Below are 23,828 nucleotides of genomic sequence, written 5' to 3'. Positions count from 1 at the left end.
AAGCCTTGTTTTGTTGTGTGTGATTTCTTATCTATACATTTACAAGACATACAAACACGTAGGTTCAAATTAACAACGTAACTTTAATGCCTGGAAGCCATTCACGTACATCTTACACACTGTTACTATAACAACCAATCAATAACATGCTATAGAATACAAATTCTTCTTCCTCTTATCATGCGTCTATCATCTCCTCCTGGAGTCTCTTTTTGTTTTAAGTGCTGATCTCACCTAAGTCTGTTCGACCATCATTCTTCCCTCTGCATCCTTAGGTCTCCTGCTAGCTCTTTTAGCTATAGTCAAGAACTGGTCCAGACCGAAAGGATCGTCTTCATCTTTCTCAGACTTAACAGGTCCGCTGCGTGCTGCTCCACGGTACGTGCCACTGAATTCCTTGTCTGGGACAAAACTGTTTGTTTTCATTATTTTCTCCAAATCATCTCCATACACATCCTTGTTCAGATCTCTTGATGGTCTGTAAATATGTTGGCCCGGAGGTCGTGCATGCCACCAAGGTTTATCATACACGTTGTACGCTTCGTCATCTCCGTACCCACTGTCCATCCTCTTTGATTGGTTGAACAGCTTCTGGTCAAACTGAGTGCCGTCACTGGCCATGCTCTTAGCTGGCATTCCATTGGCAATCTGTTTACTAATGTCCCTCTCCCTGTCTCTCCGGAGCTTCGATCTTTTATGTCCCTCATATCGCAGTTGGTCACGTTCCCATGATTCCTTATCTCTCTGGGTAAGTTTGTTTTCCAGCTGCGCTCTCAAACCTTCACTTTCCGTTATTTTTGTATTAATATCTGCGTTGTAATTTCGTCCGGACCCTGTATTTGTGAACATTGTGTTACATTGTGCTAACAAGTTCCTCCAACCTGGATGAATACTGTCAAGCCATGAACGTCCAATCAACGGATAACGCAGTTCTTCTTCACACAATATAACCGGTAATTTATACAATACATCATTAAATGATAAATCAATGAATGCTTGACCTTTCAACTTCAAAGTATTATTATTCACACCTCGTAACTTAAGTGTAGTGAATTGTGTTCGCCGATGAGGAAACATTTTTTTGAAAGACTTGCTATTGAACAGCGTAACTGTAGATCCAGTATCTAGTTCACATTGTACAATTCGTTTATCAATACACAGATTAACTACGCACGGTTCCGCTGACATAAGAACATTAGTGCCATCTACAACTTTTGTCTTTGGCTTGAATCTAACGCTCCTTGCTTTTGAACGATTGAGCGTATCATCTTCTACTTGTGAATTGTCTGTGCTTGATGAAATAGTGCAAGTATTATCTTTTGGCGGATGAGAATCACTAACTTCAACGTGCAATAAAGACAAACCATGAAATTCATTATGTATGCTTTGTTCACCAACAATAGCGTCTAAAGGTTTAATATTAGACGTAGATATTTGATCACTTGTAATTGTCTTACTCGCAACTCCACCATTATTTTTCCTAAACTTGCATTTTACATGCCAATGACCTTTCTTTTTGCAAAATGAACATATCGAATTTTTTGCTGGACAATGTCCAAGATCATGTCTTCTGGAACATCTGTCACATTCTTTTGTGCTTTTATAACTTCTATTCTGAGGATTAACGAAGTTCTTTCTGTGTGCTTGCGAGGACTGGAAACATGGTTTAAATTTCTGTGTCCCAGCAAATGCAACTACATTAGAACTACATTCCTTTTCACGATGTGCGAACATTTGTGTTTCCCGTTCAATTAATTCCATTTGAAGCACAATATCTTGACATTTTGCTGGAGTCAATGTAGGTTCAGATAGTAATTTCTTTCTAATGGCGTCAGACCGAACGCCTACAATTATTTCCTCTACAATGGCTTCCTGTAAGTACTGGCCAAAACTACATTTTAGTGCTTGTTCCTTAACACGTACCATAAATCGTGTTGCATTCTCACCACTTTCCTGCGTGCATTGCCTGAACTTGAAACGTTCCACATATTTGTTTATTTTCTGGCCATAATGTTTAAGCAGGTTGTCCTTGAGGATCGAATACGTTTGACGATCGACTGGTTCAGGTGCAAGTATACTCTTCAACACTTTGAAAGCTTCAGACCCTATAACTGCAATCAGTATGGGTACCTTCCTGGCTTCATTAACATCATGAGCCAAGCAAGACTGTTCAAACCTCGTTAAATAATCTTCTACTTCTTCCGAATCTGGCCGGAACTCAGAGAATAAATTCAAACCGAACATATTCATAATTGTGGTCAACTAAATATCACAATATCGTAGACACAATCCGTATCACACTGATTTGAATTTGCCTTGTACAATTATTGTAAATAATACACAAACCGTGTAATCTTGGTTCTTAGCGTAGAAATTGATCAAGCCGACACAACTTCTCCTTGCATAAACCTATGCTGGAATGATGATCGTCGCGTACTCTTCGTGACGTCTTCATCCATACTTCTTCTTACGAAGAATCACCAAGAATATCCTGTACGACTGCGCCATAGATGTAAGCCTTGTTTTGTTGTGTGTGATTTCTTATCTATACATTTACAAGACATACAAACACGTAGGTTCAAATTAACAACGTAACTTTAATGCCTGGAAGCCATTCACGTACATCTTACACACTGTTACTATAACAACCAATCAATAACATGCTATAGAATACAAATTCTTCTTCTTCCTCTTATCATGCGTCTATCATAAACAACAATTGCAATGGAGAAAGCATAAAAGTGCCATTCATTGCCGGACCCTTTGTTATATATAACTGTTTACAGGGCCTTTGCCTCGTGCTTCTCGCTGATTTTTGCCCGTGAACTCTCGCATTATTAAGTGAGGAGTACGACGCAAATTAATAATTTGTAATCTATAGGATGGGTCTTGTTCACTCCCAGTTGCTGTTGCCTATGACCGCTTCCAGCTTAAATATTGTTGGCAACTGCAACTGTCCCCTTCTATAGCGTTACAAAATTGGCAGCATCGCATGGTTTGGTTTTGATCCGTGCTTAAGTGTGAACATTACAATTTTTTTCACTTGTTTTCAATATTTGAAACTTGGAATTTTTTTTCCCTCCCATTGTTGCCCCCCTTTTTCTTCTTTCAATCAATATTTTTTTTCTTTAGTTTTTTTTGGGCAAAATATATATTTTGGTCATATCTTGTATATTTTTTATATATATATATTATTATTTTTGTGAATAGATCCTTACTTTGTTTTCTCTCATGGTCCTGTAACAATGGCTCCCCCGGACGAGGTGAAAGTTCTTGACGTCAGTTGTCAGACGGCGTTGTCTTTTCCTGTTGTGCCACCTTCGGTGGGTTCGAATTCATCTCTGCCTTCGGCTCCTCCCGCTCCATCTTCTCAGTTTAATTCATAGTCTAAATAGGCAAGTCAATAGTAATATATTTTTTTCTCTCAGTGAATTTGTCCGATTCAGGTATTGGACGCACCCTTCAGCAGTGGCGTGCGGTGACGTTTAGACTAGGGTACGCAAGAGAAATACGTAAGTGAAATCCTTAGTGGATAATTTACCAAACTTTGAAAACAAAACTAGTGGCTGTATCAAATGCATTCATATGCACACAAAAAGAAAAAAAAATATTTCTGCCGCATTTTTTGTTACGTTAAAGGAAGCAGAATTTAAGCTTCCTTTATGCACACTAAAGCTGATTGAAGTTAGTTAAATTGAAATGGGATCTAATTCAGGATTTTTTAATATAAAGACATAACCTTAAAATGCTACCGGAGAGATTCAGATGTAACACGATAAAACATTTGTATGATATTTTATATTCTTGCTTCGCAAATATATTCTCAAAAAACGTGCAGCCCAACAATTCAACCTTGATTAGTTTCTTCATGCAGCGCGATGCACATTGAACGGGAACGAAAGAACAGACAAATGTTTAAATAAGTAATATCTTAATTAAGGGTTGAGGAAGAAATAAACACATAAGTAAGTTTTTTCCTGAAAATGCCTAACATACTGCTTACCATCCTTCGTAACTCCAGCCTGAGACAAGTCCTCCAATTCAGGAACAGGCCTCCCATTTCGGATTATTTCCACTTTCTTTTCATAACTATATGACGAAAAACCCCTCTCCAGAACGTCATCGACAACTCCCGATTCCGTATTATTTCTATTTCACCTCTTCACCGCAATGACAAAACAATAATAAGAACGAAACACTGCAAATTTCACACGCAAGACGGAAGAAACAAAAGACGTCAGTCTCTCGCGGTAACAAGTGTCTCCTTCCTCGAAATAGCCACTCACATTTGTAGATGAATGGATCAGGGTTGTCAGTCGACGAGATATTTTGTAGAATGAAGAAATTACGGACTCTCGTAGAAAATGCATCAGAATAGAATGGTATTAATCCCAACACACTTCAAAAGCTCAAATAAACGTTGGGCAGGGTTCGAAGTCCTGAGGGGGAATGGAGGGATTTCCCCCCACCAATAATATTGGCCACAAAAATCCCCACACCAAAATTTCCCCGGGGGGGGAGAGTTTTTGTTATAACAATGAAAGATGAAGGATAATATTGAAAACATACACTACCTCTTCAAGAGATATTTAACAGATCTACACCAATAGCAAAATATGTACAATAGAAGTAAAACAAGAATGCAAGACAAATATAAATATGATGTTAATAGAAAAACTATTGCATAATAAAACGATTCCAACTATTTTTGTAATTTATTGAATTAATTGTAATTAATTTATTCTTTAACCCGTTAGTAAATGAATTTGTTTGCTACTTTATAAATATCTCATGTATATAAAAGTAACAAATTGATTTCTTTCTATGTATTTATTAATAATGCATTTTTAAATATTTAGAAATTCATTATTTTTTTATATGGAATGACATTATAAATATGTATATCATAATTATATTATGTGTATATGTAATATATGCGCGCGTGTGTGTAGATTGAGATATCTCCCCACCCCACCACCACCAATATGATGTTGCACCCTTATGTTGGGCACAATGTAACGTCCATTTACATAACTTTGCAACGTAAGGGAGCGGGGGTACATTCGAATCCCATAGTAAGCATTGTGTTTATGTTTTTTCTTTCGTTCATTTATATCGTCGGGTCAACAGTCAACACCCATCCTTATCATAAGCTGAAATGCAAAGTGACACGAATACAATTTTGATCTCTAGAATGAGAAAGACAGATACTGAGAATGGTGTGAAACGTGCAAATTGTCCATATAATTTCCCTCTGACACATTGACATGACGACGCCGAAAAGTGTTTCAGGTAAAACGCAATACTCAGTCGATCACTCCATTTCCCTCACCTCACGATAAACATTTTCTTGCCTTCCGCTCCGATTTGTATGTCAGTAATCAATTTTTACAACGCATTTTTATTGCAACCAAATCACAGGGATTAATTTATCTAAGCGTGTCTGTCCAATGTTAGTAAACTAAACATTCGAGAAAAAATATATGTTGACTACTACCAACACTGCAGACGCTGCCAAAATCTTGGGTACCCTGGCTTCTTAGAACCATGTGCTTTGAACAGGAAAATGCACCGTGGGATGAGCGCGGGAAGACCCAAACATATGGTGGGGGTTGATCGGAGCCAATGGGGATTGCCCTCCGAATTTCTAGGGTACCCAACAGAGGCAGCAGCTTTTGCTCGTGGAAATCGGCAGAAGCCACGGTGGATGGGGTGGGTGCGGGCAACACCGAAGGCACAATCGGGATCATTCGGGCAGACGTTCGGGACTGCCTGGAGGGCCAGACTACTCGGGCAAGGCAGCAGCGTTCTCGGACGGAAGATAGAATTTCTGGCAGTGGAAGGGGTTTCGGAGAGACGATAGTTGAATTTTCATGCTCCGAGAAGGTGGGGAAAATTATTATTTTTTCTTACGGTGTTGTGGGTACGCAGTGAGTACCTTGCGTACCCAGAATGCACGCCGCTGCCCTTCAGTCTACTCCGACTGCCCGTTAAAATTTTGTTATTATGATGTCATTGCTAGTAGTTAAATTAACGAATTTCCTTGCTTCAACCTTTTGACTTATTAATTCTAAATTAACGACTAAGTGTCTCTAAAGTATTTTTTTATCAACAAGTGTATATATATGTACTACATATTATTCTATTTATTTATTCAAGTGTGAATTCATTTATTTTTTTATGTATGTATATGCATTGAGAGAATACTATGCTCTCTTGAGAAATGTGAAACATTGTATGATTGTTGCATAACCAATGGTTGAATTATGCCTTTGTTTTAGTAATGTCGTTCTATTCAGTACCTATGTAAATCGCAACGACGTAAAAAAGAAGAATGTCAATATACACTGGTGGCTCAAATGAAGAGTGTAAGTATGTATAGTGCTGGAGTTAAGAGAATCTTTGTGTTAATACTGGCGAGTAGATAAGTAGTTCTGTGTACCCTATAAATAAATATACATTTATAAAGTTTCGCGATTACGTAAGTCTTATTAAATTATTGATAATATCTAGATCACCGTGAAAGCAAACTACACGAAAATTCACGTAAATGCTCTAGATGTAGTTCTAAGCTTATGTAATTTTTCATATTTTGGAATATCACAGCAATTTTTCGAGTGGAGATGAAAATTTGAAAACAATCGCCCTTACGGCTGCCAGAAGGTGCAGCCGAGCCTTAATGTCTCCACGGAAAAAGAGCCTGTAATTATACAATTAAAATAATATTTTATTACACTGTATTAACAATAACCACAATTTATTTTAATGCAAAATGTTGGAAATACATTGCATCACTTGAAATAAGAAATGATACTCACACTTCCAATAGGTCCTCAATTGGACTGGAATCGATGATCGGCAGAAAGTTTAGGTAATAAGAAACACGCACACGATACAGGATATAATTAGAAATGTGTGTGTTTGTTCATGAATATTTGTTAAAATTATAATCTACTGTGTTGTTGCAGTGAGAAAATGAATAATTTTTATAATAAGACGAGTTTGCTTCTACACAGATCGATATAAAGCAATATTATCTTACCAAACATTTTTGTTGTTGTTTTAACGTTCAAGCAGAGCGTATAGAAGGAATAGTGTGTGCACTCCCTGAGTTGTCGTGGTCCACCGCCTAGATGGCAGTGGTGACGTTTGAGACTGCGCGGAAGATGCTCGCGTTGCTTTCATAGCTAACTACATAAGAAACAAAAATACATGTTACTTACGTTTGGAGAAGAGCTCAGCAGCTGGATAGTTTGAAGAATTTCGGAGATGATTTTGCTGTCCTCGAGGCACTTAATTCCTTTCTTATCTCCTTCGTGCGGAAGAAAAATCGACATTTCAGATAGTGAAATACGAGTTTAGGTAGCGTACGCAGCACATGATCTTTACAGCATCCTAATTGCAAAGTTTTCACAGCAATTATATTTAAATTGTCCAAACACTCAAAAAATATATCACCCCATAAACTATTAGCACATTATAATTTTTCTGCAACAAATTCTTCCACTCGTAACAGCACATCATAAACACTTTTCGATGCATAGGTAAGGTATTTACAGCTGTCACCCGAACCATAGTCTTGGACAGGGACGCCGACTTGTCAAAATTATTGGGAGGGGGGGGGGCCTCTGATCACTGAAATAAATTAATGAATGAATCACTCTCCCTTTTTTAAGTTTTGGCCTCAGTGTTCGGAATCTTATAAAAGCCCATGAATTCCTCAAAAATATCAATTTTAACAATACTCATAATTACATACTTAGTATATAATAATAAGTCATGTGTTTTGCTGTCTCTGGTCATAGCCCTCCCCCCAAAGTTGATGGTTTAGCGGTCTCAGCCCCCCAAAGTTGATGGTCTAGAACATTTCAAATGTGAATTTAAAGTTAAGTTCATGTGGCACAATTCAGCCCCATGGAGTCGGCGCCTATTGTCTTGGATTAGCGTAAGTGAGGCAGGTACGTTAGTTGGTTCCCCGTGCAGAAAAGTTGTACACAGTTTACAATGCGTCACCTTTGAAATATACCGCACTGTGTATCCTGCCAAATGATACACCAAGTATTATTTACCAACACTTTGTTAATTTAAGTACGGTATGTTGTTTTCCCAGTCCGGTATTTGAATTTCATCTTCAACAATGGAAATGTTTTCCCTTATTTTATTTTCAGGTTGCTTCTTCACCGAAAGATTTTTATTTTCGGTTGCTCTTGCCAGAGTTCGCATTTCATTAACAAAAAACGTCAGAGGAGATTCAGTCCTGTATTCACAGTTTCCGCCCGAAAATAAAGCAAGTTTTGCTGGTACGTAAATTGATTGCACATATGTAAGTGCAGAAAATCCACAGTGGAGGGATGATCATCACAAGTGAACGACCGCAATATACCAAAATGGCGTTCTAGGGGATCTTGATTAAATTTTCCTGTCAAAACGTACTTGTAATTGTTCTTCCACAAATATTCGGACACTTCTAAAGTACTTTCTAAAGTCACTCTTAAGGACTCTAGCGTTTTTTTCTGAACCGAAGGAATTTCGATTATCTCTAAAGACAGCATTCCATTTTATTCAAATTGTATGTGCTTCTGATCCTTTATATATTGCCTGTGCAGGAGTCATATCCAGATCTACAGCCGGGTACGAAACACGTAGGCATCTTGTAGTTTTCGCTCGCTGCTGTCTCAAACACAATAATAATGCGTTGAACACAACACAAACTAGTCACAACGGATCAATCACAAATCTAACGACACTAAACTGAATAACGTAACAACGTTGTCATTAATAAAAGTACACAATGTTATTCTAGCACAACAAAACACAACGCTCTACATAATGCGCGGCCGCACTGCTAGCAGAAGACGCTCGTCGCAAGCGAAGGTGCTGCCAGTGTTTCGGTGGGGCACCGCTCTATTCACTTGGCTTACGGGAAGAAACCGAAGTGCGCACACTTCCTCTTCTATACGTTCTGGTTCAAGTATGGTTTGAATGTTGTTGCAAGAAACATATCTGTTATTAAATAATAAGAGTCTCGTGTTCGTTTGAAACACACGCACGCACACACACACACATTTGCCAAGATCAAATCCGAGATTACGGCTTATCCAGGGCCTTCCTCTGTGATTTTTAAATAAATAATATTGATATCTCAAAGATAAGCTGCATTATTGCATTGCATGCAGAAAATGTATCTGAACTGATTCCGTGGAAGCATTCATTACTTACCGATTTAGAGAGTATAATACGTATTGGTTTAGTGTGTGCATTCAGTGATTCACCACTTCGTGTTCGCTCAGTTTCACTCCATCCATTCTAAATCACTTTGTGCCCCTCAAGCAAGACTGTATCCACGACTTCATCTAACCAGAAGGGCCTCCCCGATAGCGCAGTAGTAGCGTCGTCGTCTTGTAATTAAGGGGTCCCGAGTTCGATACTCGGTGGAGGCACATAGTGGTTCGGATCCCACTTTAAGCTGTAGGTCCAGTCCCGTTTAACCTTACTGTGCATAAAGTAGCCTTAAAACATCAAATCAATCTAACCAGAAGTGCATTTGATGTGATGGTTTGCCTATTTTCTTATCTCGAGTAATTAAGACCTATTAGTACGAGACCCCTTTACCCCTTTTTAAGTGTGGAAATTTTAAGAACAAGTCACTACTGGGAAATGGGGGCTTTTCAAAGAAAATTGCGTTTAATCCCTTCCTTCTTCGTCGTCATTATTCGATTCGCATTTATTGTCCTAATGTCGTAGTGGCAGGGAAAATTGACTTCGCGGGGGGGGGGGGGGTGGAGAAGGGCGACAAAATATTATTGGAGGCAGTCACATTAAAACGCCCAAAAAAATAAATATCATAATAATACTTATAACAGTATGTAAATGGCCGCGGTGGCTCAGTCGGTAACGCGTCTGACTACCATGCTCAAGGTCCCGGGTTCGATCCCCGGCCGGTTCAAATCCGGGAACTTTTCTAATGTTGGAAGCGGCCCTATACGCCTTCATGGCGTGGTGCTATGCACAGGGGAGCACTTTACCTTTTTTTATACAGTATGTAACATTCTTATTCGTACACACGGATTTTCAAAGAAAATGCTTTAATATCTGAAAGGAAATACACTCTTTTGAAATTGTTTCTTTACAATTCAATAACTAATATCATTAGGAACATAAAATCTTATCCAATTCTTTCTAACCAATTACAATAATAAATTAAATGAAACTGAAAGAGAAACATGCAATTCTTTGTAGAACTTTTCTATTCGTGCACTTAATAATATAATAGAAAAAAGTATATTCAGAGCAAATTGACTGACAGTTCTAATACTTTGATGCGTATCCTTTGGCTTTAAATACTGCTTGACACCTGTTCTTCATAGAATTAACCAGTTCCAGAGCTTATTTTATTCCACTCGGCTTGCACAACAGTTTTCAACTCCTGCTTGGACTTGACGCCTGATTTATGGATTCCTCGCCTCTTCAAAATTGACCATAAAAGCTCAATGTTATTTAAGTCTGGACTTTGAGCTGATGTTTGTAGTAGCTTGGGCACATTCCATATTAGCCAATTCATGTTAACTCGCGCCTTATGCTTACTGACATTGTCTTGTTGGAATCTGTAGATAGGCGGCATATCCATTTTTTGGGCACTCTGCTTTACATTGTTCTTCAATATGTTCAAATAGACATATGCATCCATGATACCATCAATAAACTGGATGGTACCAACACCTTTGGACGACATACAGCCCCAAATCATTAATGACCTACCACCGTGTTTAACTGTTGGAACTGTGTTAATTTGATCATTCTCTTTATTGATTTTCTCCAGACCCTATTTATCCCATATGAACCGTGTATATTAATCTTGGACTCGTCTGACCATATAACACTATCCCAAAATTCCTGGTCCTTGTGGGTGTGCCCTCTCGCGAATGAAAGTCTATTCCTGCGATTCACCTTATTCACATACGGCCTCTTTCGTGGTTTTCTACCATGATATCCATGCTTCCACAAGGCACGTCGGACAGTTTGATCGGACATCATCTTGCCAGCAACATTCTCTACTAACGGTCGTAACTGAGGAACACTTAGTCGAGGGTTTTCTCGCACTCTTTTTAAAATAAAGCGTTCATCACGGTTATTCAACCGTCTCTCTTTTGGTTTTCTCAGCACATTCTGTGTTGAACCTTCCACTCTAAAAATGTTTACTATGTATTGAACTGTGGAGTGTGATTTATTGATTGTTTGTCCAATTTTTCTTAACGAATAACCTCTAAGAGCCAAATTTATAATAACATCCTTCAGATCGGAACTAAGTTCCTTCACCTTGCCCATTTCGAACACGCTGATAGATAGACGACAGGTCTACAACAATACCTACGCCAGCATTCCGCTTGAAGGGGAGCTCGGCTGCATGTTCAAACTTGTTACGAAGTTGCAAACTGCACGAAATCGCTAATACCGGTGGCGCTGTGTGCAAGGAAGATTGAAACTCTTGCCTGTACGAATAACAATGTTGCATGAAACAGCGTGTTTTTCTCTTTTCACACAAATTATATGGTCTGTTTATACACTTTGAACATACATTTTTATTGACATTTGTTTGTGAAACCTTCATTAACATTAATTTCCAGGTGCATATTAAAATGATTATATTTACTAGTAGATATGACATTTTTTCCTCGGAAATTATATGTGTACGAATAACAATGTTACATAGGGTAAAGGAGGTCAAGAGTACGCACCTAACGTTTGAGGCCGTGTAAATAGTAAGGTAAATCACAGATACACATGAAAGTTTGTCACAATGTTTATTAACCCTTTAGTAATCATTGCTCAGAAATCAAAGAAAGTAACTGTAAAAGGAAAAACTACAGAAAAGATTTTATGAAAGGATAGCACATGCGTACTCTTGGACACATAGGCGGCTAAGAGTACTAAACAGGTCGTTCAAGAGTACGCATTAGCAATTATCACACACATATGGTCCATGTCTAATGTAATCAGAACACTGTTCATGCCACCACTCATGACACACCCCACACTGAACCCAGTCGTCGGCAAAGGACTCTCCACACCCAGCGCAGATAGTTTCGGTTTCATCTGCAGCCGCCTGTATGTTATCTTGTTGACGTTGCACAATCTTTAATGGCTTTTTTGTTAGTTTCTGAAGGGGTTGCTGTTTCTTGGTGCTCTGCCTATCCACTAACTTATTTTTAAAAGGTGATCCCGAGAGAATTTCAGATGACCCCCCTTTCCTAGATCCGGAAGGAGTCTTCTGTGCAGGGTTTTCTATTGGTGACAGACCCCTTCCCCTGGTTGAGACACACTGGCATTCGCCGATGGAGTAGGACAAGGGTTAGTAGACGTTGACGTTGATGGTTCGTTATCTGGGGTTCTGCCAAGCCTCCCTGGAATCAAATCTGCACCACCTCCTACGATTGGCGTAAGTGCGGTGTGAACATTAGCAGAAACATAGTCTTCTTCCGTAAAAATGTCCGGATTAAAGGGATAAATCCCCGTACAAGAAAACGCTCGTTCAGCTTTCTCCACGGTCATAACCCTACTGTAAGCTGCTCGAAATAATCCAGCAATGTCATATTGAGAAACAATCTCTCCTGGGTGATTCACCATCCACTTTTCGACTTCTGCTGCATAGGCAGTTTTAAGGGGGCCAAAGATTGCTACGTCCAACGGCTGGAGCTTGTGACTTGTATGAGGGGGTAGAGAAAGTAACGTGATAAAATTTTCTCGGCAATATAGAACTGCAGGTAGTGAACAGTGAGATGAATGGTTGTCAACTATCAGAAGCACAGGATCTTGAGCAGTGGGTTTCACATGATAGGTGAAATGTTTGAGCCACTCAGGGAACAGATCTGCAGTCATGTAACCACTGTCTGAAATCATTGAAAGTGTTCCCGTAGGAGTATTGTTAAAGAGGGCAGGGTTCAGTCTTTTCCTTGCAAATATCATGGCAGGCGGAACAGGAAAACCAGTAGCACTGACGCAACCAACGATAGTGACCAATTGGCCACGCTCCCCTGCGGACACTTTGCAGACCGCTCGTTGTCCTTTTGGGCTGACGACTTTTGGGGACTTGGGGGGCACAGTGGATATTCCTGTTTCGTCCATATTGAAGATTCTGGGAGGAGGCAGGGGCCGTTCTTCAAAACACCTGCGCAAATTGCCAAAAAAAATGGTTCACATCAGTCTTGTTGAATCCCATTGCCCGACGTAAACTGCACTGTTCTGGTGTACGTAGAGATAAACCTTGTCTCTTGCAGAAATTGGTTACCCAGTCTTTACCTGCTACCTTTTTTTCTTCATTAAATCTTGTGTGAACCAGATGACTTTCAGCAAACTGGTAAGCGACTTGCATCAGTTCCCTGCGCGTTAAGCCATAGAATCTTGCGTTGAGGTCTGTGCAATGGGCAGCTAACTCCTTTTCCTGGGTAGTGTTGAAGACCGTTTTAAATCGACCAAGGGATGATGGAACTGTTCCCTGAAATGACAAAACAAGAAAAACTCATGCACAAATGCACTTAGCACATAGGGCTAAAGTACTCTCTCCACCACACTCCAATGAATTTTAAGTGGAAAGAAACGTGTCTTGAAGACACCTCATGCTATTTGAAGTGAGCTAGCTTGTTACATTTTCGAGACATTATGCTTGATATGTTGTCCCTACAAGGTTAAGTCATGAATTACTCAAAACTACTAGAGCTAGGTAAATAATAATCTCATTTGCACTTCTGGGAATAAGAAAGTAGTAAAATGAATACTCAATTCTAAAGCATAACGTTGGCTTGCAAAGTAACTGCAATTCAAGGAGCCACAAAAAGTGTTCAGGCTATTGCATCATCAACCTAATAGGCTACAGAAGAAAATGTGTGTGGCGTTGACGATGTGGGCATGCTTAAAACATTTTTCAATTCTGAATATCAGTAGGCTTTCAGTGGAATTTGAAGGAGGTAATCGGGTTCAATGAGAGAAAAATTTACTCCATCATAAAATAATCATATTTCGTTGTGAACATTCTAGGAAATAAATAAGTAGCCTATTTAATTATAAAACTATCATTTCATTATCACACAACGAAAGTTACATTTATCGTATAGGCCTTAAGAGGACTCCATAACTGACTTTGTTATAATTGAAATTCTTATTATTGGCTGTTATTTAAGTGATGTTTAGCCTCATTAAAAATATAATTGACCGGACTCTGCAGTAAGAGCATGTGAAGGAACTGATGTCGTAAAAAGGGCTTAGATACCTGCTTCAATCTTTTCCTCAATGTGCACTCATTCACTCCCATGGTAACCGCGACTTGCCGCTTGCTTTCACCTTGGGCTACTCTTCTCTTTGCCTCCTGGAGATTTTCCTCCGTAAACTGCAATTTCCTCTCTGTCTTCTTTTTATACTTTCCCATCTTTGTTCTCTACAATAAAAACCTTCCTTAGCCGTACATGGTTTGACACGTAGACATCTTTCATACAATTTACATTTAATTTTACTCACAATTATATGTAACGATTTCATATGCACGTGTACATTAACAGGATGGCGACAGACCTGGAACACCGGGAAAAGCCAGGGAATTTCCTTTCTGCTTCTCTGTAGCCACCCTGATTAAACATTTCATACTCGTTTACCTGCAAGGTATGTACAGTGTCTCTCAAAAGTTTTAGGACAACGACATTTTAAACTAGGCAACCCAATTTACACAAGCCGTTGGTGGGTTGCGTGCAGAGTTAGGCTCAATTTCAGGGTTGCCACATGCACAATAGATATTTATAAAATACGCGAAAGAAATATAAACAAGTATTATTGTATAAAATTATTAAAAATATCACAAAATTCTTTCTGAAAGAAAAAAATAGGTTTTCTAGTATTTCATCGCTGATGAGTCTACAGTAAGGAAAAAAGGTGAGAGGAAACGAAATGTCACAAAGGAGAGGAGAAAGAGAAAGCGAAGGGAGAAGAGGAAAAGTAGAGGAGAGAAGAAAGATAGGATAGACGAGGAGAGGAGATGTAGTGAGGAGAATGGAAAAAGATTCGAGGAGAGATGAGGAAAAAAGAACAAAGAACAGAAAAGAGGAGGAAAACGAGAGGAGAGGAGGAGACGAGAAGAGGGAAGTGGAGAGTAGAGTAAAGGAGAGAAAAAGAGAAGCACGAAAAAAGATAGAATAGTGCAGTGGAGTCGGAAATCTAAGACAGGAAAGGAGATAAGAGGAGTGGAGAAGAGTTGGATGGAGATAAGATGCGAGAAAAGTAGGGAAGGCGATATGAGATAAAAGCAGAACGGAAAGAGAGGAGAGAAGAAGGAGAAGGAACTGGAGAGAAGAGGTAGTTGCAGAAAATATCGTCTGAGCGTCAAGAATGGATGCATTGGTCAAATTATCGACATGAAACATTCAATAACATTTTGAAATGTATTGGAGAATATATTAGATCGGTGCGAAATGCCTTTTGGCTGAGTTCAGAACAAATTAAAATCTTACATGTAAGATCTTTGATTTTACCTGCGATTACACCACTAAAAAAAATGAACGTAATTTTTAATATTTATAAGAATTATTCAATTTTTCTCCACTTCTCGGTTCGTTGAAATGGAGATTTTGAAATTCAATATTTCCCCTCCCCCCATCGTTAATTCCAAACTGAATCATTCCGTTTCACACGGCCTGGACAATGAACACAATGGGATATGTCTAAAACTTACGAAAATTTTCTGCCACCGGAAGGGTTTGAACCTATGACCATCAGATTGACAATCCTGAACGGTAGCCACTACCCTACAAGCTTTAGCTCCTTAACCCAGGTAGAAGAACCACTACACCAGGCCTTTACCTTTTGAATGAAACAACAATTCTTTTTAAGTATTCTGTCCCTCCAATATTGTAAATGTCGTTTGGTATACGTGTAGTTGAACTTTTACTTTAATTTTGATTTGCTTTCTTGTAGTATAACCGATATCATCGAGAAATAATTTTCGAAGTGATTAAAAACGAGAATATTGGTAGTTGTGAAAATGCGAGTTATTTCTTCTAACTTATTATTGTGATTAGACATTACTAATGGAAAATATCTAGAGGCTTGAATATTACAGGACGATGTTCTTTTCCTGTGATAGTGTAACAGACAAAATGCTTGTTTAGTGATGCAAGTCTTGTGTCCAGAACAGTCTTATGAAATGTATTTGCTGTTGCGTAAGATAACACGAAATAATTACACCGTGTGCGAACTACCAAAACTTTTCGTTTAATATATAATATTTGGTTTTAAACGACGGGAGAACATTGGTCGAATTTCCTTTCTTGCTCTTTAGAGAAAATATATGCAGGACGGCATGGATTCGAGTCCGCCTATGCTCACTCTCTAGGTTCTCGGCCTGTGTATGGGACCGGTGGCAACCCACCATCGTGAAGAAATTGGGGAGCTACGAGTGAGTAGCGTAACCCGGTCTCGGAAATCTCCTATGGGGCATGTTCCTGGGTAAACAAAAAATAATCGATCAGACAATTCGATTATCGAAGGCGATAAAATAACCTCCGGTTGACCAAGTTGCCAAAATAAATAAATGGAATACAGATTGTCTTCGAGCTTACATTGTTAAAAAGGAGCGGATACATGTATTACTATCCCAATAATTATCCAATACGGTTTTTTGTTTGTCAGGAATTATCACTTAAACTATTGCATGTTGAGCTGGTGCCTACCTAGCCGCCTCTGATGAAATCTACCATTATTCAGATTCTCTTTAAAATTCGACTCTGGTCACTTATAACGTGCTGGGTGCAGACACTGTGCATCGACGCAGTGTTTGCGATAAGAAGCGGCCTTGAATAGCGTGAGTGAGTCAATTTGATCGCGAGCAAGCTAGACTACCAAGCTTGTCTGCCTTTGATAACCAAGTCATTTTTTTCACGGTTTCCGAACGCGATTGCTATTGTAGAAGCATATATTCTCTCAAAAGAGCAAGAAAGGAAATTCGACCAATGTTCTCCCGTCGTTTAAAACCAAATATTATCTATTAAACGAAAAGTTCACGATTGTCAATAAACGGTTTAACCTATCTGAGCATAAGGTGAATGTAAATACTAAATTTAATAGAAAGGTTCTCCAAAATTTCTCTTCCACTGTCTACGTAAGGTCAGTGCCCAGGGGAGGGGCCATGTGGGTCATGCTTCCCCCTCGAACCCTAAAATATTTAACTGTGAACCTATAAATAAATAAATACGAAAATAACATCGTCGATTTTTGAAATGTGTAAAAATTTCAATTTTGCTCTTGTATAAATGAATCTGTTTCTTGCGCAAAAGTCTTGAAGCTGCAATATTGGGTGGTTTTAGTTTTATAATCATTGATGCAAGGCTACCAGACGTCCGATTCACCGATTTAGTCAGGACAGTTCGTTACTTTCAATCCCTGTCCCGACTTTTTCGAACTGCAATCGTGATGCGAAAATGTCTTTTTATTATTGTTTTTTTTTGTTAACTCACAATTAGACATGTTCTTTATTGTATGAATAATTCTAAGTACGCAACATAGAATTATCATGACTTTTTAATGGCGCTCGCACAATTTGAACTATTTTGTAATATCTGTCTGTCTGTCTGTCTCTCTCTCTGGTCTACGTCAAGGACAGATGTGCAAGCAATGTTCTTATTTATTTTTAACCCAATTAAAGGAAAGTGTAAGCATTTAAATGAAATAAGAAAGATTATCACTGTTGCTCTTCCTTAGAAATTGTTGTTCTTCGAGGAAGAAAAATTAGAAGGATTTAGTCCAGCACCTTAACACAGTGTCCCACGAGTCTCTCTTGACTAACACTGTCAAATGTGAAGTGATTTTATGAATAAAATTTTCCGCCTGTTTACGTATAACGTTGCACAGATTTGGTAGTTCGCACACGGTGTAATTATTTCGTGTTATCTTACGCAACAGCAAATACATTTCATAAGACTGTTCTGGACATAAGACTTGCATCACTAAATAAGCATTTTGTCTGTTACACTATCACAGGAAAAGAACATCGTCCTGTAATATTCAAGCCTCTAGATATTTTCCATTAGTAATGTCTAATCACAATAATAAGTTAGAAGAAATAACTCGCATTTTCACAACTACCAATATTCTCGTTTTTAATCACTTCGAAAATTATTTCTCGATGATATCGGTTATACTACAAGAAAGCAAATCAAAATTAAAGTAAAAGTTCAACTACACGTATACCAAACGACATTTACAATATTGGAGGGACAGAATACTTAAAAAGAATTGTTGTTTCATTCAAAAGGTAAAGGCCTGGTGTAGTGGTTCTTCTACCTGGGTTAAGGAGCTAAAGCTTGTAGGGTAGTGGCTACCGTTCAGGATTGTCAATCTGATGGTCATAGGTTCAAACCCTTCCGGTGGCAGAAAATTTTCGTAAGTTTTAGACATATCCCATTGTGTTCATTGTCCAGGCCGTGTGAAACGGAATGATTCAGTTTGGAATTAACGATGGGGGGAGGGGAAATATTGAATTTCAAAATCTCCATTTCAACGAACCGAGAAGTGGAGAAAAATTGAATAATTCTTATAAATATTAAAAATTACGTTCATTTTTTTTAGTGGTGTAATCGCAGGTAAAATCAAAGATCTTACATGTAAGATTTTAATTTGTTCTGAACTCAGCCAAAAGGCATTTCGCACCGATCTAATATATTCTCCAATACATTTCAAAATGTTATTGAATGTTTCATGTCGATAATTTGACCAATGCATCCATTCTTGACGCTCAGACGATATTTTCTGCAACTACCTCTTCTCTCCAGTTCCTTCTCCTTCTTCTCTCCTCTCTTTCCGTTCTGCTTTTATCTCATATCGCCTTCCCTACTTTTCTCGCATCTTATCTCCATCCAACTCTTCTCCACTCCTCTTATCTCCTTTCCTGTCTTAGATTTCCGACTCCACTGCACTATTCTCTCTTTTTTCGTGTTTCTCTTTTTCTCTCCTTTACTCTACTCTCCACTTCCCTCTTCTCTCCTCTCCTCCTCTCCTCTCGTTTTTCTCCTTTTCTGTTCTTTGTTCTTTTTTCCTCATCTCTCCTCGAATCTTTTTCCATTCTCCTCACTACATCTCCTCTCCTCGTCTATCCTATCTTTCTTCTCTCCTCTACTTTTCCTCTTCTCCCTTCGCTTTCTCTTTCTCCTCTTCTTTGTGACCTTTCGTTTCCTCTCACCTTTTTTCCTTACTGTAGACTCATCAGCGATGAAATACTAGAAAACCTATTTTTTTCTTTCAGAAAGAATTTTGTGATATTTTTAATAATTTTATACAATAATACTTGTTTATATTTCTTTCGCGTATTTTATAAATATCTATTGTGCATGTGGCAACCCTGAAATTGAGCCTAACTCTGCACGCAACCCACCAACGGCTTGTGTAAATTGGGTTGCCTAGTTTAAAATGTCGTTGTCCTAAAACTTTTGAGAGACACTGTACAATGCTCACCTTAGACAACCTACGTACATCTTTCATTACAAACTGTTGCCCAAGAGTACGCACGCACGGAAATGCGAACTCTTGCCCTCCACCTACACTACTTCTCATTTCAATCACCAGAGGGGTGCACTGCTTAGACAGAAACAGGTCTGCCTCACCTGTGCATTGTCTAATAAGGCATGTTCTTCGTATTACATGCACTTCGTGAATTTTCCATACTTACATGGTCATATTCCTTACGTTTAACATGCGAAATTTTATAACGAAAAGCAAAAAAATGTTCACTTACCTATCATACGTAGACAAAATGCGGGAGCAAGAATATCTGTGGTGCTGCTGCACTAGACTTTCCCAGCGACTGGCGTGGTGGAAGAATTATCTCGATCAGTGCTACCAACCTTTGGGAAAAGCCAATAGTACTCTTAGCCGCCCGCGTACTCTTACCCTCCTTTACCCTACTGTATAAGCATCCTGTTTCGAGCAAGGCTTTTCAAAGGTTTGAAAGACGAAAAGGTTCTTTCACAGGCTGCATTGGAAACTGGAATTGTTACGTAGATTACAACTACAGTGTGAACCTTGTGAAATACCAATTTATACTTTCCTAGGATTTCGAAGAAATCCATTATGACTACTTTCGTTCCATCTTCGTAACGTTTAAGAGTTTAGCGCAAAATCTACGTTTTACCTTTCAGGGAAATGTTGTGACAGGAATAAAAATCTGAAAAAGGTTACAGTTATCTCATAATTCAAGAAATATTCTGACCCTGGTGCACCTCTTACAGTACCACTCCAACGTATGTTTGCGCTACACAATTACAGGCACCTATGGAGTTATTGGGAAGAAGTTCTTAGATTTTGATGTGTACAAGAAAGGGCGAACCTGCATCTAATGATTAAAGAGTGGCAACTCCTAAAAAGCGTTCTTTTACCTGCCCGCGACACAAATATCTGTCCTGTTCCTTTCTCGCAATATATTTTTTGTTTCATGTGACATCAGTGCGAATACTTTCGCCTCTTCCACTTCCTGGCTTATTTCGCTGAGAATAAGTGTGGACATTAGCAGATTAATTTGTTTTGAATCGAATTTTGAGTATAATTTGCATTTTAAGGTTCAAGTTCAATACATATCCGAATAATATCCCTTCATTTTGAATTTAACTTCAAGAGTATCGAATAAATTCCCTTTGTTAAGGTTTACATCAGACTCATCTCGAAAATCAAGTCCATGAATAGTAAGAAAGAATTGACATGTGGTGTCGTTTTCTAAGATCACCTTCGGTCCCGAGTTCGATACCCGGTGGAGGAACTTTAAAATGTAGGTCCAGTCCCGATTAGCCTTACTGTGCACGAAGTGGACTTCAAACACCAAATCAACCAACCAACCAACCAAATATTGAATCACCTATGAATGTATTTTACTAATAAGCGTTGTCACTTACGACCCGCGATTAGAATTATTTGCCCGTACTACAGATGATGGTCTGTGGTCCTCAGAATGTTCGTGAAGTTTTAAAACATTCAACGCTTTTTTTCAGTTCTTAAAATTGGTTAAAACTTAGTTTAATCGCGACGATCACAGAACATAAATGAATGAGTAGTCTCCTATACCAAGGTCGGTGCTTGAATCTTGAACGAAAGTCACACACACACACATATATATACTAAAACAAATTAATATTTGTTAGTCAAGTTGGTATTATAAGCAGGAAAAGTGATATCATGCAGAATTCACCACTTAGAAAAGGCGAAAATCGTCATACTCTTACAATGTAGGTCCAGTCCCGATTAGCCTTACTGTGCACGAAGTGGACTTCAAACACCAAATCAACCAACCAACCAAATATTGAATCACCTATGAATGTATTTTACTAATAAGCGTTGTCACTTACGACCCACGATTAGAATTATTTGCCCGTACTACAGATGATGTTTTGCGGTCCTCAGAAAGTAGTGTAATTGTATACGTTCACCGACAGTACTTGGTACGAGGCCTATTATTTTTATTAATTTAAGCACAATAGAAAACCTATTTTGGCGATGTTTTTGTCGATTTTATACTATTGCAAATCTGTGTTTTTTCACCTCATACTTGGTACGAGTGGTACGAGGCCTATTGTTTTTATTCATTTAACCACAATGGAAAACCTATTTTGATGATGTTTTTGTTGATTTTATACTATTGTAAATATATGTTTTTTTCATCTCGTACTTCGTACGAATGTCATAATTTCTTACGAGTTAAAGTACGTAACACCCACACCCACGCACACCTACACCCACCCACGCCCACCTACACCTATTTACTTCCGGTCTATTTCCGGTCTACTTCCGGTCCACTTGACAGACACTTGTGAGTTTTTCCAGGGTTTTTTTTAAGTATACACCCACAACCACCCATGCACACCCAAGCACATTTACTTTCGGTCTACTTCCGGTCTACTTCTATTCAACCGACTTTATGAACAGTCAAAAAATCGAATTGATGGGTCATCCGCCGTACAGTCCTGATTTGGCACCCAATGACTTCTTCTTGTTCCCGAATGTCAAGAATAAAGTGCGTGGACAACGATTTTCGTCGGCGGAAGACGCCGTTGATGCGTTTAAAAACCATATTATGGAGGTGTCTCAAGAAGATTGGAAAAACTGCTTTGACAAATGGTTCGAACGAATGCAAAGGTGTATTGACCATAAGGGAGAATACTTCGAAAAACAATAAAGCAGTTTTCATCGGCAAATTCCTGTTTTTTCATTGTTAGGCTCAAAATATAAATAGTGACCCTCGTATCCCCTTACATTATAAATTGTATACAATTAGTTCAAACAATACAAAAATTATAAACATTGAGTTTTCTTGGGTTAAAGCTCACAGCAATATTACAGGTAATTCTCATGTAGATGAATGTGCAAAGAAAGCAGTCCGTCTTCCAAATATTACGAACTTATCATTATACTATACGGATCTTCTCCCTACAGTAAAGAAGAATATTCTGGAATGGTTTAATTTATGTCGAAATGAACTTACAACAGAGAATAATACAGACCATTTGCTGAATTCAAAACACAAAAACCATGGTTTCATCACGTAACTGCTACAAGAAATGTAATTGTATTAATGTATAGACTGAGAGAGAAATATCTTGTATAAAACTTTAAATAATCTAAAGGTTTGGTTTCCAACAAATTTGTTAAGTTTAGTTGTTAATCCAGATGTGCGAATTGGTTATAGTTTGTTATCATTTTTAAGGAAGTGTAACATTCAATTGTAAAAGGCAATGTGCTCTTATTTTAAAAAAATCTAATATCTGTAAAATAGGGGGGAAGGACTGATAATATTAATGTAAAACAATTGTGTATAATTTTTATGTGTATTTTTATGGACAAAAAACGGCATAAAAGCTGTTACGTTCCAAGTAAAGGAATGAATGAATGAATGCAAGGTACCTTTATTAGGTATGCCATTCCCGAGGTTTCGAGATTTTTTCCCATGATTCTGTGCGCGCTATGACGTCATTAAGAGGACAGAATGGAACTTACTTCGTTAGCGTATACGGAAGCTTGAGATTAATGGGTCGATTATTTATTTATACACACCTTTTCATGAATGCCGGTAGAATGAGAACAAATCACCCTGTTTGTGCTCTTGCCACGTGCAATAATAATAGAAGAAAATCGCCTGGAATAAAGTAATCATCGCTTCGCAAAAATTAAGTTGCTGCAGCAGGATTGATTCAATTTGTTCCTCCAAATTTCGGACTTACTCATGTAATGGTATAGTGGGGTCAGTTGCGGTTGCCCACAATATTTAAGCTGAAAGCGGCTACAGGCAACGGCAACTGAGAGTGAAAATAAGACCCGTATTATAGATTACAAATTCTTATTTTTGCGTCGTACTTCTCACACAATAATGCAGGAGTTTACGGGCAGAATCTGCGAGAAGCACGAGACAAAGCCCTGTAAGAGAATACACATATAAATATGTCGAAGGGTCCGGCAACGAATAGCACCTTTATGCTTTCTCCATTGCGAATAGTTTGTTCTCGTAATTAAGTTAACGTTATTCCCTCTCTCTTTTATATCATTGCTATGCCCCAACGATCACCTTGGATTTAACTTGTTTTTGACTAGTAACGTACGTATCTTATACCGGCATACGGATAAGAATGCAAGTAGCAAAATATACTATTTCAAATTTCAATTTTAACAATATATATATATTGTGCACTTGGTAAAATTTTCGTATCCCCAAAACGTATTTATTCAATTTTACAGGAGAAAGTACTTACCGAAATGGGTTTATTTATACTTTAGGAAGGTCTTGGAAGTTTGTTTTCACCTCGTTGAAATTTTTTTGC

The 23,828-nt window shown here is 38.4% G+C and overlaps 1 protein-coding gene and 1 pseudogene across 1 annotated transcript; both read right to left on the bottom strand.

Moving 5' to 3' along the window:
* Positions 1–234: 234 nt before the first annotated feature.
* Positions 235–849, bottom strand: LOC145991695 (puff-specific protein Bx42 pseudogene; annotated as a pseudogene).
* Positions 850–12,282: 11,433 nt separating this feature from the next.
* LOC145991694 (uncharacterized) lies at positions 12,283–13,122 on the bottom strand. Its single transcript, XM_083127754.1, has one exon. It carries the CDS (start codon positions 13,120–13,122, stop codon positions 12,283–12,285), a length of 840 nt encoding a protein of 279 aa, XP_082983880.1.
* Positions 13,123–23,828: the final 10,706 nt, after the last annotated feature.

Source organism: Lepisma saccharinum, chromosome 8 (genome assembly GCF_977018435.1).
Source record: "Lepisma saccharinum chromosome 8, izLepSacc3.1, whole genome shotgun sequence".
Taxonomy (NCBI): domain Eukaryota; kingdom Metazoa; phylum Arthropoda; class Insecta; order Zygentoma; family Lepismatidae; genus Lepisma; species Lepisma saccharinum.
This window is presented reverse-complemented; position numbering and strand designations above follow the sequence as displayed.

Coding starts and splice junctions, on each gene's coding strand:
- LOC145991694 (XM_083127754.1), bottom strand. CDS start 13,122: ATGGACGAAACAGGAATATCCACTGTGCCCCCCAAGTCCCCAAAAGTC.